Source organism: Macaca mulatta, chromosome 3, assembly GCF_049350105.2.
Source record: "Macaca mulatta isolate MMU2019108-1 chromosome 3, T2T-MMU8v2.0, whole genome shotgun sequence".
In the NCBI taxonomy this organism is placed as follows: Eukaryota; Metazoa; Chordata; class Mammalia; order Primates; family Cercopithecidae; genus Macaca; species Macaca mulatta.
In genome coordinates this window covers 77,290,261-77,307,844 of record NC_133408.1, presented here as the reverse complement: position 1 = coordinate 77,307,844, position 17,584 = coordinate 77,290,261, and the positions used below count along the sequence as shown (strand labels likewise).

At 48.2% G+C, this 17,584-nt stretch overlaps 1 protein-coding gene across 11 annotated transcripts in view; it reads right to left on the bottom strand.

The window, feature by feature from the left end:
- The window catches only part of COBL (cordon-bleu WH2 repeat protein), a 300,968-nt gene that overhangs the window by 199,489 nt on the left and 83,895 nt on the right, over positions 1–17,584 (bottom strand). For all 11 annotated transcript variants that reach the window (XM_015133467.3, XM_015133472.3, XM_015133470.3 and 8 more), the window contains exon 2: positions 3,716–3,919. In XM_015133467.3, coding sequence (XP_014988953.3) covers positions 3,716–3,919 — 204 coding nt within the window. The remainder of the gene's footprint in view (positions 1–3,715; positions 3,920–17,584) is intronic.

Sequence of the window (17,584 nt, the reverse complement as noted above, 5' to 3'; positions counted from 1 at the left end):
ATTTCCTCTCTTCTGCAAAAGGAAGGCTTGCCTTCTTCTGCCCCAGCCCTTGGCCTTGAACACCAGCTTGGCTGCAAGGCACTGACCACATCACAACAATACAGCCCAACACACTAAATACCTGACACCCTTTCGTAAAGGGCTCTTCGAAGATCTTTTCTTTCTTTTTTTTTTTTTAGACGGAGTCTCACTCTTGCCCAGGCTGGAGTGCACAGGCACAAATCTTGGCTCATTGCAACTTCTGCCTCCTGGGTTCAAGTGACTCTCCTGCCTCAACTTCCCAAGTAGCTGGGATTACAGGCAAGCACCACCACGCCCAGCTAATTTTTTTTACTTTTAGTAGAGACAGGTTGGCCAGGTTGGTCTCGAACTCCTGACCTCAGGTGATCTGCCCACCTCAGCCTCCCAAAGTACTGGGATTACACGCATGAGCCACTGCACCTGACTGAAAGATCTTTTCTTTTCTTACGCCTCAATTAAAGTGATGTGATGGTGGCCTCTGTCCAGCAGCTGTGTGGGGTGCTGGTAATACCACATCCTTAAGGTAGGCGAGAACATTTCCCCTGTGAACGGCCCAGAGCACCAATTCTCATGTTTTAATCTGTAAGAACAGACTTCAACTTTTATTTATGTTTCTAAATTCAAGGGAATTTTAAAAAAAAAATCACTGATTTTCCAAATGGGATTATCAGCATCCAATTACTAATGTGTTTCCTTTGCGGAATATTTTATGTCGGGGAATAACACAGTTAAGGGGCTGACTATAAATTACAAACTCCTTGCTTACCCTATGAAAAGATGGCATGTTCTTTACTAAACCCACTTTTTAAGACAGAAGAGAGAAACCACAATGACAAAAAATAAGTAGATCTATTTTAAGCAAGGGTCAGGAATGTGACTGCAGCCCACTCTTATATTACTAAAGAGCATAACATAAAACCAATTCCCAAAGCAAGGAGCTGCTGCATCCACAATAGTTATCCCACCAAAGACCCACTGGAGGCAGCTCACAGCCGCTGCTATAACTCACTGATGCTTCAGGAAACCATGAGAGGGGATAATAATTCACTACTTAAGAAAAACAACGTTATTTTAATACTCCATCTCTAAGGCTGCACCTATTCTCAGTCACTACATTACAAAACTACATGGTGGCCACCTCTACTTTATAAGGGAAATAAAAGAAATGAAAGCATTTTTTTAAAATAATATTTTTACTTTTGGAATGGGCATTCTATTCTTTCCTCATGCATTTGTAAAACTGGATCCATGAACTGCAGAATTAAGACATGATCCACAATGCCATTTTCTTTCCTTTTCTTTCTTTCTTTTTCTTTTTCTGAGATGGAGTTTCACTCTTGTTGCCCAGGCTGTAGTGTAATGGCATGATCTCGGCTCACCACAATCTCCACCGCCCGGGTTCAAGCGAGTCCCCTGCCTCAGCCTTCCGAGTAGCTGGGATTACAGATTATCTGCCACCACGTCCAGCTAATTTTTTTGTATTTTTAGTAGAGACGGGGTTTTGCCATGTTGGCCAGGCTGGTCTTGAAGTCCTGACATCAGGTGATCCGCCCACCTCGGTCTCCCAAAGTGCTGGGATTACAGGCGTGAGCCACTGTGCCTGGGCCACAATGCCATTTTCTAAACAAAATATGTACCTAGGAATTGGGCTAAAATCTAAGAACTGCGAGTAAACCCTAATATACCCACTGAGAAAATTTCATGCATATGCTAAAGTGTCTTTTAAAACTATAATAATGTGACTAATTTCTTAAGTTACAAAGTTGTATAGGAAAAGTGTACCATGGCCTACGACTACTTTATAAAACAAAGAAACTCACAGAAACTCCTGTCACTCCACTGTGCATGAACCCTGGAGGGAAAGCCTATCGAATTGCCGCAAGAGACAGTGGCTTCCGGTGGACCAGGCTTTGAGCCCAGGCACCTCCCACCTTGATCCACTGTAGATAGCTAACTGCGCCTGAGCCCTCCTGCTATGACCACAGCCACAGGACCCCCACTGAGGAGCAACCTCCGGTTGTAGCCCAGTGGCACCACACTGGAGGGCAGGTTGGCCTCACCTGGTGCAGCTGCAATACTGTATCCCATAACTCAACAGTTCCAATCCTAGGCATATTCCGAGGCCTCGAGCAACGCCCCCCAAATTTTTATTCACTTATCTCATAAAATACTTTTGAAAAACGTATGTACCCCTTTGCCAATTAAACTATCACCTGGAATTTTGATTATAAACTGATTAATTTGAAAAAGTAACAAAATAGTTGCAAAGGATTAGGCAATTTCAACTATAATCTAAATACTGGTATTTTAAAATAAAATGCTTACATCACTTTTTAAAAGACATCTGTGAGAATAAAAACACCCAGGGTGATTAATTTTCCCCATTATCCATTAAAATTACTCAAGCAAATTGCTTCATAAGAATAAAACATTTTATATCATTTCTTTTTTTCTGGAGATGAAGTTTCACTCTTGTTGCCCAGGCTGGAGTGGAATGGCACGATCTCGGTTCACTGCAACCTCTGTCTCCTGGGTTCAAGCAATTCTCCTGCCTCAGCCTCCCGAGTAGCTGGGACTACAGGCATGCACCACTATGCCTGACTAATTATTTTGCGTTTTTAGTTGGTTTCACCATTTTGGCCAGGCTGGTCTCATACTTCTGACCTCAAGTGATCTGCCTGCCTTGGCCTCCCAAAATGATGGGACTACAGGCCACCGTGCCCAGCCCATTTTATATCATTTCTTATTCTCCTTGTTTTCTTATAAATGTTGCTTCAATTCACTGCTGCATCAGAATTACACAAATATACATGTATGCTTGAAAGTTTTTGTAATTAATCATTCTATCATACTTCTCTACAGTAAAAACATGTATAAATTCTAGTTAACTTTTCTGTGACTTCGCTAGTTTTTTTTATTATACATTGGGTTATCACTAAAAGCATCAGTAAGAATAGCACAAAACTATTCAAACAAAATTATGATATATTTTGATCAATGTCAAACATAAAATGTGCAAGTCTATTGGTCATAAACTTGAAATGCTATGATGAAGGAGGCTTTGCCAATGTTTCAGCTGTACCTTTTGTGAGTGAAGTGGCATGGGACACTCAGCCACAGGCAGATCAGTCCTGAGAAGAGTGCATGTGGGAACTGAGGGTCTCAAATTCAAGCCCTTAAATTGGAAATCCATGATTGGGTTGGTTTATTCCTTCATTTAAACCTGAAATATTTTCACTTTAGAAAGTTGATTGCCAGTTGTACACACACTGCCACAGGTTGCTGCAAGTAGCTGTGGGAATGGCTAATTCAGGAGGCTGCCCTCCTGGCTGGGTCCCTTCAGAGCCGAGGATGCCTGAGACACACTGTGGCTGCTGTCCCACCCAGGGGTGTAGGTCACCACTGCACCTGCCCTCCTTTCTGAGCCTGCCTCCTCATAGGAGGGAGCCCTGGAGCCCCAGCTCTCCTAAGCATCTGGTGAGCCATCATGGCTGGGCCAGTTAGCATAAGCCCACCCCAGGTGAGACAGTCCAGGCTGCTCTAAGTGGTCACTAGGCCCGATTTATATCCATGAGGTCCCTGAGGTCAGACCCGATGAGGAAGAAAACACAATACGTCAATATCTGCCTTTCCATTCTCCCCGCTATACTCGCAAACTGAGTACAGCGACTCCTCACGCAGCACTGGCTCTCACCTCCCATTGAGCACGCTCCTCTTCTCCAGCCCACTGGGCAGGACCACGGTGACGTCCACGGTGCTGGCCCTCAGCGCCTCCTTCATGCGAACCAAGTTCTGCTGTGACCCAAGGGCCCCGTCGTGGGGGGGCTTCTGGTCGCTGTGCACGTGCAGAGTGGCAGCTTTTCCAGGAGGTGGGGGAGCACGAGCCTTCATCTTCCTCCTTAAAAACCACAACACAGAGGCACGGAGTGAGTGGCAATGTTCCTACCTGCCTAGGAATAATTCATTCTCACACACACTCAGGTCTGTCTTCAGGAGCGCCTTCCGAGTGCTATGGCCTTTTTAAAATCAGTGTCCCCCAAACAAGTAAAAACTAATAAAGTAAACAAAACAGAGAAAGGGTTATTGAAAGGAAGCATTCCCAGAAAGAAACACCTTAGAAATGTGCTAGCTGTTGGGGAGGTACACAAGCCTGTTTTCACAGGATCTGGTCAAGGGGAGGGTGGGTGCAGCGGGGTTTGGACTGACCCTTCTGAATTGTCAAGGGGATGACACATCACACGAATTAATGATCACAATGAATCAGGTGGGCTCACTGGCACGTGCAACACTCTATTAAATCCTGCCCCAGCTCCAAATCTATGGCCAGCCTGCACTTATCCCCAATCTGTCCCCAGCTACTCAGAGGCACCCCTGTGATAGAATTTCATCCAACCTCCCTCCCCACGTCCAGTGTCACCACCCTGGTCCAAGCCCTCATCTCTATGGCACACACAAAGGTGGAGTCACGTGAATCATTCACGGTACACACTCCACCCTTCCCTCCACAGTGTGACTGGAAGCAGCCTGCAAGGACTGTTGTCTTCTCAGGCCTGACTTTGCTCGGGGCATGTACTGCTTACATGCCTGGCAGGGCCCACTGGCTGTGGCCTAAGCTGCAACCAGCAGGCTGCAAGGGCCCCAGGGAAGTTTGTTTGCCCAGCAGAGTGCTGTGTGCATTAGTGTGTGCATGCATGTGTGTGTGCCTGCATGTGCACGTGTACACATTAAAGTTAGCCAACATTTAAAAAATTGGAATATGTCACACTAACAAAATGAATTTTGGCCTGCTTTTGGGAGAAAACATTTGATGAAGCCTAGACATCTTCACAATAAAAAACGGCTGTGTGTTTCCATCTGGATCTACTGACCGCAGGACCTGTTCACTCAGTGACATCACACATCTGTGCCCTGTAGGGCTGTAAACACATATCTAAACTTCCAGAGAGTCTGAAGATCTCCACCAGCCCTAGACCTGAACCATTCTTCAATGTCCTCCACTCTTCTGGCAATTGGCCTACAGCTCCAGTTTCCAGAAGCTGTTTACTTTTAGAATGGGCATTCTGTTCTTTCCTCATGCATTTGTAAAACTAGATCCATGGACTGCAGAATTAAGACATGATCCACAATGCCATTTTCTTTCCTTTCCTTTTTTTTTTTTTTTCTTTTTGAGATGGAGTTTCACTCTTGTTGCCCAACCAATCCCCAACCATCTTGGCCTCACTGTACTCTCTGCCTCACTTGTTCTGTTCTCAAAGATATGGCTCAAAACAATGTCATCAGAGAACCCATTTCTGGGTGCTCCAGGCCTGGGCACACACATAGCTGAATCAGTGATATATACATTGGCCGCACTGTGGCTGGAAGCACTTGGGAAGCTTAAAACATGCCCAGGTCCTATCATGGACCAGTTAAATCTGAATACCAATTCTATTATTATTTAACAACTCTAGAAGGCAGCAAGGCCATTTGTATTTTCAATATGTAGCATGATGTAGTTCATATTTGTGGGTGCAGTCATCTACCACATAACAGTGCTTCAGTCACTGAAGGATCACATATACAAAGGTGGTCCCATAAGACCGTAATACCTTTTCTATGGTGAGATATGCTGAGACATACAAATGCTTACTACTGTGTTACAGTTGCCTATAGTGCTCAGCACAGTAACAAGCTGCAAAGGTTTGCAGCCCAGGAACAATAGGCTATAGCATACAGCTAGGTGTGTAGTAGGCTGTACTATGTAGGTTTGTGTTGGGTACATTCTGTAATGTTCACACAATGATGAAATCGCTTAAGGATACATTTCTCAGCGTGCACCCCATCATTAAGCTATGTATGACTGTGCTTAAAAATGCTTATTGATGACGATGATATTGACACGGCTGAAAATCATACATAGTTCCTGCCTACAAGAAACACTGCAGACTTACAAAAGCCTGAGATAGGAATGAAAAGGAGATTGCAGAATAAGAAATGTTTCAAAGAGCCAAGCTTTCTGAGGGAGAAAAAACCTGTGTAGACCACATTAGTGGGGTGTCTACCCTAACACCCTAGCCAAGGAGGCCTTGAACTGTCTTAAAGATGAGCAGAAAATTCAGATATGAGAAAAAGAGACAAAGCCTGGGGCAGGAGGAGAAGTCCCCAAAGGGAAAAAGAAAAAAAAAGAAAATGCCGTACTGCACATCACAGGAGAAGACGCTAAAACAGCATGCCCGGGCTAGGGACACCTGCCAGAAAGCACTCCAGGGTGTTTGGGATTTCTATTTTATTATTTTTTCTTTTCTGAGATGGAATCTCATTGTATTGCCCAGGTTGGACTGCAATGGAACAATCTTGGCCCACTGTAACCTCCGCCTCCCAGGTTCAAGTGATTCTCCTGACTCAGCCTCCCAAGTAGCTGGGATTACAGGAATGTGCCACCACACCTGGCTAATTTGGTATTTTTAGTAGAGATGGGGTTTCACCATGTTGGTCAGACTACTCCTGACCACAGGTGATCCGCCTGCATGTGGATGGTCTGTGCGTGTGAGTGGGCTGTGCGTGTGGGTGGGCTGTGCCTGTGGGTGGCCTGTGCGTGTGGGTGGGCTGTGTGTGTGGGTGGGCTGTGTGTGTGGGTGGGCTGTGCATGTGGGCAACGTGTGCGTGTGGGTGGACTGTGTGCGTGTGGGTGGCCTGTGGGTGTGGGTGGGCTGTGTGTGTGAGTGGCCTGTGTGTGTGGGTGGCCTGTGCGTGTGGGTGGGCTGTGGGTGTGGGTGGCCTGTGGGTGTGGGTGGCCTGTGGGTGTGGGTGGGCTGTGCGTGTGAGTGGACTGTGCGTGTGGGTGGGCTGTGTGTGGGGGTGGCCTGTGTGTGTGGGTGGGCTGTGGGTGTGGGTGGCGTGTGGGTGTGGGTGGCCTGTGGGTGTGGGTGGCCTGTGGGTGTGGGTGGGCTGTGTGTGTGGGTGGCCTGTGGGTGTGGGTGGGCTGTGTGTGTGAGTGGACTGTGCGTGTGGGTGGGCTGTGTGTGTGGGTGGCCTGTGGGTGTGGGTGGGCTGTGGGTGTGGGTGGCCTGTGGGTGTGGGTGGGCTGTGTGGGTGGCCTGTGCGTGTGAGTGGACTGTGCATGTGAGAGGGCTGTGTGTGTGGGTGGGCTGTGTGTGTGGGTGGCCTGTGGGTGTGGGTGGCCTATGCGTATGGGTGGGCTGTATGTGTGGATGGCCTGTGCGTGTGGGTGGCCTATGCGTGTGGGTGGGCTGTGCGTGTGGGTGGCCTGTGGGTGTGGGTGGGCTGTGGGTGTGGGTGGGCTGTGCGTGTGGATGGCCTGTGCGTGTGGATGGCCTGCACAGGCTTAAACCAGGCTTGTTCCCCATTGTTTTGTGCCTTTCAGTGTGGCTTCTGTTGAACGCAAGCACCATCCTCCAGCTAACACAGTCACAGCACGAAACAGAAAACGCCCGGCTTCCTCTGCCTGTGAGTGGCTCAGCCTGGGAAAGAATGGTTGCTATTTACGCGGGGACTCCTGTGCATCTGTACTCGGTTGTGAAGTCATTAGCTTACCAACCAGGGAATGCCTTTCTCAAACATCTGTGCAGATGTCATGTGGTTGAGTCTGAGACTCAGGTGCATGTGGCAGTTTAAAAAGAGCAGGGCTTCTGCACAAGTCTAAAGAGGCCATCAGAGCTGGGAACTTGCCCGGCTCCTGCTGGGCACACCCATAGCAGGTGCTCCTGGCTGGCAGTGCATGCAGGCTGGGTAATCCAGCTTTCCGTCCTCTCACCCCCTCCAGCAGGAGGCAGGGCGAGTCCTTGGGACTCAGCAGGGAATGAATCACAGCCCACACAACTCAAGCTTCCTTTGATCCCTCCAGGTTGAAAAAGCTGCATGTGCCCTGGCAGGAACTGTTTATAAAATGAAAAAATACATATATGAAAACATTTCTGCCATTTCCAAGGTCATCGACCATAGCTCCAAATGATTTTAGCTTAAAACCATCACACATTTACTAAGTTTCAGGATGACACTTGTTAATCCCCACATCAGATGGAAGCTCCCAGCTGGGTTTTTATGCTGAGAGCTCTTCAACATGCAGCAGAAGACTTGAAATCCACTCACTGAAAGTCAGAGGATCTTAGGTGACACGGTGCAGTGAATGCGAATCGCAGGTGTGGGGCCCAGGTAGCTGAATTAAAACCTAAGTCTATAGGTGACAGCTACTGCCCAGCCAGGCTGGTCAGGCTGAGGTAGACAGGGACCGCATGCTGAAAAGGGAAAATTCACATATCTCTGTACTTTCCCAGACCCTGAGTTCAAAAGCACTATGCTTTAGGTTTCTTCCATCTTTCCAGCTGGAAACGTCATCTGTGGACATGAAGGTATAACAATTTCTTACTGTCCAAGAAAAGTGGACTGGGAAATCCACAGTGATCCTGAGGCCAGCTGACCTGAATGGCACGCCTACAGCATGGGTGCCTGTTTACCATGTTGGCTACTCTAGCTGGCTGCTGGCAACCCGCATGTGCTTAAATGGAATTTGAGAGAGAAACCAGGCACACCCGGCTCTCCTGGCTCACAGAGTCTGTTTATGCTGCAGGCAGAAGGGAGTTGCCATTCTCTTTCCATGAGATTCTTCAGCAATAGGATGTTTGCTTCGTCCTGTTTACAAACTGTACATAAGCTGCGTCTAGTTTGTGCCTGGCTACTTATTTGCAGCCACAGTTGTAGATTTCCCTCTACCAAGGGAAGAGGAACCATGACTTTCTTGTTCATCACTGGTAAGTGAAGAGCTGGGCCCAGGGAAGGAATTCGGTCACCACTGTGTGCGTGAGTGCCTGAGTGTGTGAGTGAGTGAGTGAGTGTGTGAGTGAGTGAGTGAGTGAGTGGAGTGAGTGAGTGAGTTGGGATTCAGCTGCCCAGTCAGTGCCCAGCTTCATAGCAATAATAAAAAGTCAGAAAGATGTCCAGAAACAAATGCCCATAAAACAACTGAGTGCTACCGCAGCCTGCAGAACTGGTTACCAGAGGGGAATGAGGAATCCTCACATCCTATACCAGCTCCCACATCCCTGAGTCCCACACTAATCTGATTTAAGCCCTCATTTTCTAAACATGCCATGATCCAGCCACCATGCCACGCTGTGTATGTTCAATACCCCCGGCAACTTCATATGACAAGCGTATTCTCCCCATTTTACAGACAAGGTAGCTGAGGATCCAACCAGTTAAGTAACCTTCTCACAATCACACAGCTTGAAAAGACTGGAATTCTAGCCCAGGTCTTTCCGAGCCTAGGACACCACCTACACATTTTGCACCACTGCCTCCATCCATAATTACTTCCTGAAAACAAAAGACACCAGGGCTCCTGGCAGACTGATGTTAGGATGTCTGGACTCCTCGACACATACTAGAACGCTGGCATCCTGCAGTGCTGGCTGATGAGAGGGGTCAAGTTAGAGAATACTCTGCAGTGAAGGTTTCTAGCACATAATTGCAGAGACACCCCCTTTACTCTGATGTGGGATCTGGACAAGCCTTCTTTGCAAATTCAGTTGGGCCTCCAAGAACTTCCTTCAGTGCTCAAGGTTCCACGAGGCTCAGATGGACTCATGGGGACTGTGTTCAACTGCCTCAGGAGACAGAGGAAGAGCTGGAGTCACAGCGAGATGGAAGGACGTCCCCAGGTGTGACATGAGGTAGGTGGCAGAGCTGGGACAGGCCCCAGGTCAGTCTCGAGCATCCCTGAATACTCGAGTCAGGTACTTCTTTGAGTATCTGATGAAGGCCATGGACCTTCTTCTAGGCTAGATGCACTCCAGCCTGCCTGCCACCAGCCAGGAGCACCTGCGATGGGTGTACCCAGCAGGAGCTGGGCAAGGTCCCAGCTCTGATGACTTCCTTAGACTTGTGCAGAGACCCTGCTCTTTTTAAACTGCTACATGCCCCTGAGTCTCAGACTCCCAAGCCTCTTCCTTGTACATTATTTCTGTAAACCATCCTGATGACCAGGGACTCCAGATTAAGACTCCATGTAATACCTTCTCTTGGAGTTCGGCACCTCCCAAGCTCAGGGCAATGTTCCTGTGAAGACAAGAATTCCTTCTAATAGAGGAGAAGAGCTATCAGAGGAAAGTCCCATCAAAGCTTTCCCTACTTTCTTGGCCCCTGCAAACAAAACGGAAAGCCAGAAAAACAGTCAACAGAAGATCCAGATAAGTAAGGGCTGAAATATGTGTGCATGAAACAATCACATTGCAGCCTGCAGAATTGTGGCATAAAAACAATAAATATCACACTGGTGCAATAAGCCAGGGAGAAATGACTTTACCCATCAAAACACCACATTTCAGGGCACACAAAGGCACTGCCTGCTGAAAGTCTGCCCCAGGACACTCCACAGCTCAACACCATCCACCGAATCCTGGTGACATGCTCTAGAGCTGGAAACACATGAGGTCAAATCCAGCCATGATGTGGCCAGGCTGTGCATCTCCCCCAGATAAGCTCCTATAATCTGTAGGCCTCAGTTTCCCCAAGAGCTGAACAGAGAGAGATTTCAGCTTTTATCAGCTGAGTTTATGTGAGGATTAAATGAGATGACTCTTGTAAAGTTTCTGGTAAGACACCGAGACACAGGTAGCACTCAATGACTGGTGGCAATTACAATTTTTTTTTACTATTATTATTAGCATCCTTACTCTTTCTATTAAAAACAAAGAAAAGAAGCAAGCCTCTTGTCTCTGCAAGGGTAGAGTAGAAGTTGGCTCCTTAAAATGCCTAATAAAAGCTCATTTATGCAGCAAACGCATTCATAACTGCCTAAGAAATCCTACACAATAGAATTTCACAGCTTTGACCCGGGGGTGGGGGAAGCTTTCAGTAATTCAACATAAAAAGATTAGCTTTCTAGATAGGATTCTCTAAGACATAATAACAAAACATATCCATAACACTCACCAAACTAAACTTCAGGGCCTCTAAGATATGGGAACGCTGATATCTCACAACACATCAAGTAAATATTCAAAGAGGAACATTTGAGAGCCCAGTCCCACAGCTATTACTCAACTACCAGCAAGTGAAGAAAGAGCCTGTCGGTGAGGATCACTTAACTATCAGCAAATACTCCATGCTCATGCTGAGCAGAGCAACCCCTGCTCCAAGTTTCAGATAAAAACAAGAGTTACTACATTGTTCAATATTATAGAAAAAGGATATCTCCTTCAAAAAAAAAAAGCACTGCTAGTGTACAGTGAAGTTTGAACATTCTTAACAACTGAAATGGAACAGATCAGAGAAAACTTACTGATTCCCAAACCACCAGGCAATGTTTGCACACATCCCAAGCTGCCCCTGCCCTCGCCTGGAGTGGGTTTGCTTTGCCCCCTAAAAGGAGTGCAAAGGGCTTTCTACCGCACAGCCAATGCCGTTCCAGGAGCTAATAGACAGAAACCGCTCCTTGGGCTTCCCTGGAAGAGGAGTGCAGAATGAAGCAGTGCCCTGAGAACTAGCAGAGGCATCTGATCCAATCCAGCTAGTGACTTATTCATAAATGTGCCACCTGATGCAGCTTTTCCCAAGCAAGCCTGCGGTGCCGGCGCCTATACTCCCGGCAATGGAAATCTCAAGTCATTTTGCAGAAAGACAGCGAGTGAATTGTCTTGGTTCACTTCTTCACAAACCCTCCAAGCCTGGAAAATGAGAATGAGACCGCAAGAGTTGTGAGGGAGGAAGGGCAGAGTTCGCCTTTCATCGGGATGCCTGGCAGCAACCTTGCTTCCTTTTCCCAAGGTGCATTCGTCCACCACCTTCTAGCAGTTTTCAAGGGCAGTCAGCCCAGGTGATCCCTTCAGGAGAAAGCCTAATTATACCCAGAGAGACGTGACAGCTCTGTATCTTAGCTGACCAACCTCAGCATTTGTTGAATTTGTATAAAGCAATTCTTCTTGCCACCTCTCAGGCATGATTTAGTACACTCTTTTCCTAACGGAGTTCGATTTTTTTCTTCTCTTCTCCCCCAAAACTATGCAACCAGAAGCTCATTGCTTTCTTGCAGCCAGTCTCTATGTGGCAGCGTGGACTGTCAAGCTTGAAAGCCGTATTTGGTTTCTACCAAACACCACTGTCCCAGGACTACAAAGACATGGCCAAACTGCTCAACGTGTGCAGATGGATACGTCCTGAGCTTGACGGGCTCTCAGCTCCTGTCCAAGCAAGGGCCTGAAGGTCCCAACAAGGGCACAGCAGGTTTGGGGATGGAGGGATCTGACCATGCCTCCAGATCACACCGCCACCTTTAGCCCCTGCTGCCTTATCTGTGCAGGCTGCAGTATCACCTGAATTTAACCGTGTCCCTGAGTGGCAGCCCCCAGAGTTCTGATTGACCTCCCTCCCCCACCAGGGAGGGGGCACGGCCAGGCCAGCACAGCCCTGAGAAGCAAGGAGTGTGCCCCTGGCTGGCCCCATCATACACACACCTCCTCCAAGCTTCTCTCCTACGTGGACACCACACATGCAGCACACTGCCATTTCGCTGCCACAACCTGAGGAGACTGCACCAGTCTGCTGGTTTCCAGGCCTAACGACACCCAATGAAGAGTTCTCCGGGGCACCACTGCCTCTCCTGCCTTTTCATTTCAGTCATGGCTTCATTATGTGCCAAGGTTTCTACCTCATTGTCATCTCCGTCTCTTCTTCCTCCGGAGGCCAAAGACTGCCAAGTTGATTCCAGCTCTGCCAAGACTCAAACCCAGCCCCTCCTTTCCCCTGCTCCTGCTCCACTGTTGCTCCTTTCCCTGCACATGGGATTCTATCTGACTTCCTGCTGACCCCTTCCTACCATCTCTACTCCACTGTCACTCGGGATGTTGTCTTCTCTCCCCTAGACTCTCACAGTGGCCTCCTCCCCTCACGTGGTGCCTCTCCATCCTCTACCAAACCAAGCAGAGGGTCCTGGGGAGCCACACACAGGGCTGGGTCAAGGGCCACAGACATGGAGCTGCAGAACTGCAGGCCTGAAGCTGCTCGGGAACACTGTGATGTGAGTCTTTGGATCAGGGAAGTGCAGGAGCTTGAAACAAATGCCTGTGTCCTAAGGAGGACCAGAGGGTGGCTGGCCAGGGCTGTCCACAGCAGCATGTGACAGAGAGGTCAGAAGGTGGTGCCTGGAAGCAGATGGCTGCTGCAGTTATTAGGTGACCCAAGAGGACTCAGAAGGAGCCTGAACCAGAGGGCTGGGTGCAAGGTGGGCCGAGCCAGGAGAGGCTGTGGGCTCACAGGGCAGAAGCTAAGGGTGGGACCCCCACACACCTGCAGATTAAACCCCACAAAAGCACGTGGCACCAGACCTGTAGCACCAGAAGGTATGCTGACCACCAGCAAAGAAGAGCTCCTGCCCCTCATCCCCACCCAGCCATGGAAGCAGCACCCCAGGGGGAGGGGACCCAAGTCTGACAGCAGCCACCCAGGCCTGGGATCCTGCCATGGTCGGACCTGAGACCACGGTGGAGGGTGGGATGGGGAGAGCTTCAGCTGGATGTGGGATTGACGCTGTCATTCAGAAGAGGCTGAACTTCCTAACCTCTGAGAAATGGGACCATTCTGGTAGACAATGCAGAGCTGAGTGCTATGGGCTGCCGAGACACCTTCCCAGATAGAGAATCAGGAGAGAAAGACTATAATCTGTTGAGTCTAATCCATTCCACAAACTGCTACACATGGTCACCTTTGTCATCATTATTTTCTTAGTCAAAAATGGAAGTCTCCCCTCATCCCCCCAAAAAAGGAAGAAAATAATAAAAAAGGAAAAGCACAGAATCACCATACAATTTCAGTCTCTTCCTTTTGCCTTTTCTGGGGCACCATGAGGGGAGGGCAGAGTTGAGAGTTCCCACAACCCATCTGGCTATGGACTCCAGAAGGGGTGGAAATGGAACCACACTGATGACCCAGAAAGCAGAGTCATGGAGAGGCTCCCACCAGTGCACCCCTACATTGAGATTTGGCCAGCAGGGGGATTCTTATCTTCTTAAGAAATAACTATCAGGGCCAGGCACAGTGGCTCACACCTGTAATCCCAGCACTTTGGGAGGCCAAGGCGGGCGGATCACGAGGTCAGGAGACTGAGACCAACCTGGCTAACACAGTGAAACCCCGCCTCTACTAAAAATACAAAAAATTAGCCGGGTGAGGTGGCGGGTGCCTGTAGTCCCGGCTACTTGGGAGGCTGAGGCAGGAGAATTGCTTGAAACTGGGAGGCAGAGGTTGCAGTGAGCCGAGATCGTGCCATTGCACTCCAGCCTGGAAGACAGAGAGACTCCATCACAAAAAAAAAAAAAAAAAAAAGAACAATCAGATATTTTTATGACTTTCTCCTGAATATTTATTCAGTTTCTTCCTGGCTGTTTGGCCATGAACATCCACATTGCATGAAAAGTACCAGAGACGCTATATGTGAGTTTAATGATTAAGGCATTAAATCGTAGATAATTATGCAAGTGACCAGGAGTAAATTTGACCACACATAACCATGGAAATGACAAATAGTCTGCAAGAGGTGTAAGAGAAAATAAACACAAACAGCCATTAAGCTCTTGAATATGTCAGAATGAATTTTTATAAATATTAATTTTAAAAATTATTTAATGGCTTCATCATGTATTTGGGGCATAACAGGCATCTAATTATGTGTAGTGACAGAAAACACCTTGGTTTTCCATAAGCATCTGCAGAGACAAGCTGGCCAAATCAGCGCTGCCTTCAGCTCAGAAGACCCATGGCAAAACCCACAGTTTTCTTCCGGATTCTACTCACAGAACCGGCAAGGGACAAGAAAAGTCAAAAGAATAGAAACGCCAGACCTAGAAGGCAAGAACATATTAAGGATGGTGATTTGCCTTCACCAAGCCACTCAAAATGTTTGTTTTTTCCTTCAGTGGGGGAGAAAAAAAAGGAGCAGAGCTGTATTGAGTTCCTTCCAGCAAAGTATAGAAAAGAGAACCAAACCGAGTGGAAATCCTAAGACAAAAACTGCAGAGCGAGACGTGAGACAGGAGGCTGTGCACTCTGAAAGGCATCTCTGCTGCCTGCTGATAAGCCCCATCCATTTCTATGTACTTTTGTCAATAACTGAAAAGCAGTGAAATCTGACTAGCCTGCTCTTCACACAGCCCGTAACTGATTGGAACTCAACAGAGCTGTGAGAATTTCTCAGGAAAATGAACCCAACTCCTTTCACTTGGGGCCACAGACTCACATGACACCACAGTTCAGGGAAATGGACGTCTGCAGGATGCGCACACGCCAGTGTCTAATGGAGAGTGCCTGATTTCCAGTCCTTGTTTTAGACTACTTCATTGCAATCCGGCTAACAAACTTGTGCATATTTGCTATAAAAAACAACCAGACCGTGGTATTTATTACCTCAAATGTAATCACCTTACAATCTTATTTCTGCCTCTATTAATAAGTAGAAGTTTCACTGCTTAAAATGAATGGCAAAAGTATTTTACTTAGGATGGTATTATTCTATACTGAAAGATACTGTCCAGTAAGAAAAGCAGAAAGAAGATGTGAAAATACGCAGAAATAGAGGCCTAGAGCCGGCCTGTTTTGATACTGGTGTTTCCTGAGCTAAGAGCTAAGTGTTGGGTACCTTTAATTCTCCGTTGAAAATATGACACTTGATCACCTCATCGTGAACCGTTTCTCAAAATAGAGACTGGGCCTCCCAAAGGATCCCTGGGCTGGCGAAACCTGAGCTGAGCGGCTCTGACAGGCACTGCTAAGCAGCCGTGTGGCCTCCGGGCACTTCTCGTCCACTGTTAGACCTGTGGCCACCCACCCTTGGGCACAGCCCTGCCTGGCAAGGCCAGACCTGGCATTGGGCTCGCCCACTTCCCAAATACCACCAGCATCAGGAGTTCTGAAAAGGCCAGGCGCAGTGACTCACGCCTGTAATCCCAGCACGCTGGGAGGCCTAGGCGGGCAAATCACTTGAGCTTAGGAGTTCGAGACGAGCCTGGGCAACGCAGCAAAACCCCCTCTCTATGAAAAATACAAAAACTAGCCGGGCGTGTTGGTGTGTGCCTGTAGCCGCAACTATTCTGGTGGCTGAGGTGGAGAATTGCTTGGGCCCAGGAGGTGGAGGCTGAAGTGAGCAGAGATGGCACCACTCCACCCTAGCCTGGGTGACAGATCAAGGCCCTGTTTAAAAAAGAAAGAAAGAAAGAAAAAGAAAAGAAAGTTCAGAACACAGAACCCTGACTGAAGGGCCACTGGTAAACAGCAGGCTGGACTAGGCCAGGGCACACGCTGTGGCACATGTTGCTTGGGTTTACCACCTGAACCTCAGTTACCTTTGGAAAAAGAGAGACAGAGACAAAGAGCACGAGAGGAGGTGAGGGAGGGAGAGAGAACAGAGGGAGAAAAGGATGGAGAAAGAGAAGACTTTATATTTGAGGCTATTCCACTCCAGAAGTTCTGTCCCCTCCACAACCTGTCTCTGGGGGTCCCGAGGGACAGTCTGCAGACCTCACAACGCTCATGCCTGCTCTTATGGATGTCTCCAGCCTTGGCCTGGCATTTCGTCCTCCGCTAATCTGCACTTCCAATCTCCACCATGCTCTGAAGTCAAGCAGCCCAATCTGTTGACAGCCCATGAAGAAACACACCATCTTCGTATGTGCCCTAACACCACAATTCTCCAAGTTAACTCCTCTCAGTTTTATATCGTGGCCCCCAGATTTGGAGGACGGGCGATTCCTTGATGTATCCAGGCTGTCTTGACTGGATTGAGCGAATCCAATGTTAGGTCTGCTGTGCTGTGACAAGTGACAGGGCAGGGATCTGAAGGGACTGTGTGGTGTGGCTAAGGAAGTGCAGCTGCCCTGCATCTCTTCCTACATCCAAGAACCTCCTGGGCCCTTCCTTTAGCCCCCAGTCGCCTTGAATAACCAGATACAAAACTGTGGTGGGAGTTTTTATTGCAGAACTTTTATAACCAGAACTTTTACTGCAAGTGCGTGATTTCCAGAGAGCAATTATATCACCTCAGCCTAAAGCCAAGCACCGGAAACAGCCGCGGACATCCCTGACCTTGAGAAGGCTTCCCTGTGTCCTCCACCCACGGCTTCCCACTGGCTGGACAAAACCTGCACCACGGGGCAGGTACTGGTTTGGTGGGGCCTGAAGTTAACAGTCTGAGAGGCCTCTTTAAGATAAAGAACACAAAAAGCACAACAAACATTAGAAGTCAGGCGGTGAGCCTGGTCCAACACGGGAGGCCCTAACTGTCCAGCCTCAGCAAAAACACAGGCCACTTTTCCAGCTGACTCCCCATCCCCTCCTGCACTCTTCCTGAGCCGAGGGGGCCCCCACCAGTCACACAGTCCACCTTCTACTCCCGCCAAGGCAGAACGCTTCAGCTTGGCTAAAGAAACGAGAAAAACTTAACAGAAACCCCGACATCCCCTTGAAAAAAAATGACAATACGTTTTCAAATAAATCCTTCCCCTTTAACGTAAGTAGGGGCCTGGGCTCACTCAGTGTGTCCTCACGTAGAAGGAAACTAACGCTAACCGACACTCAAATG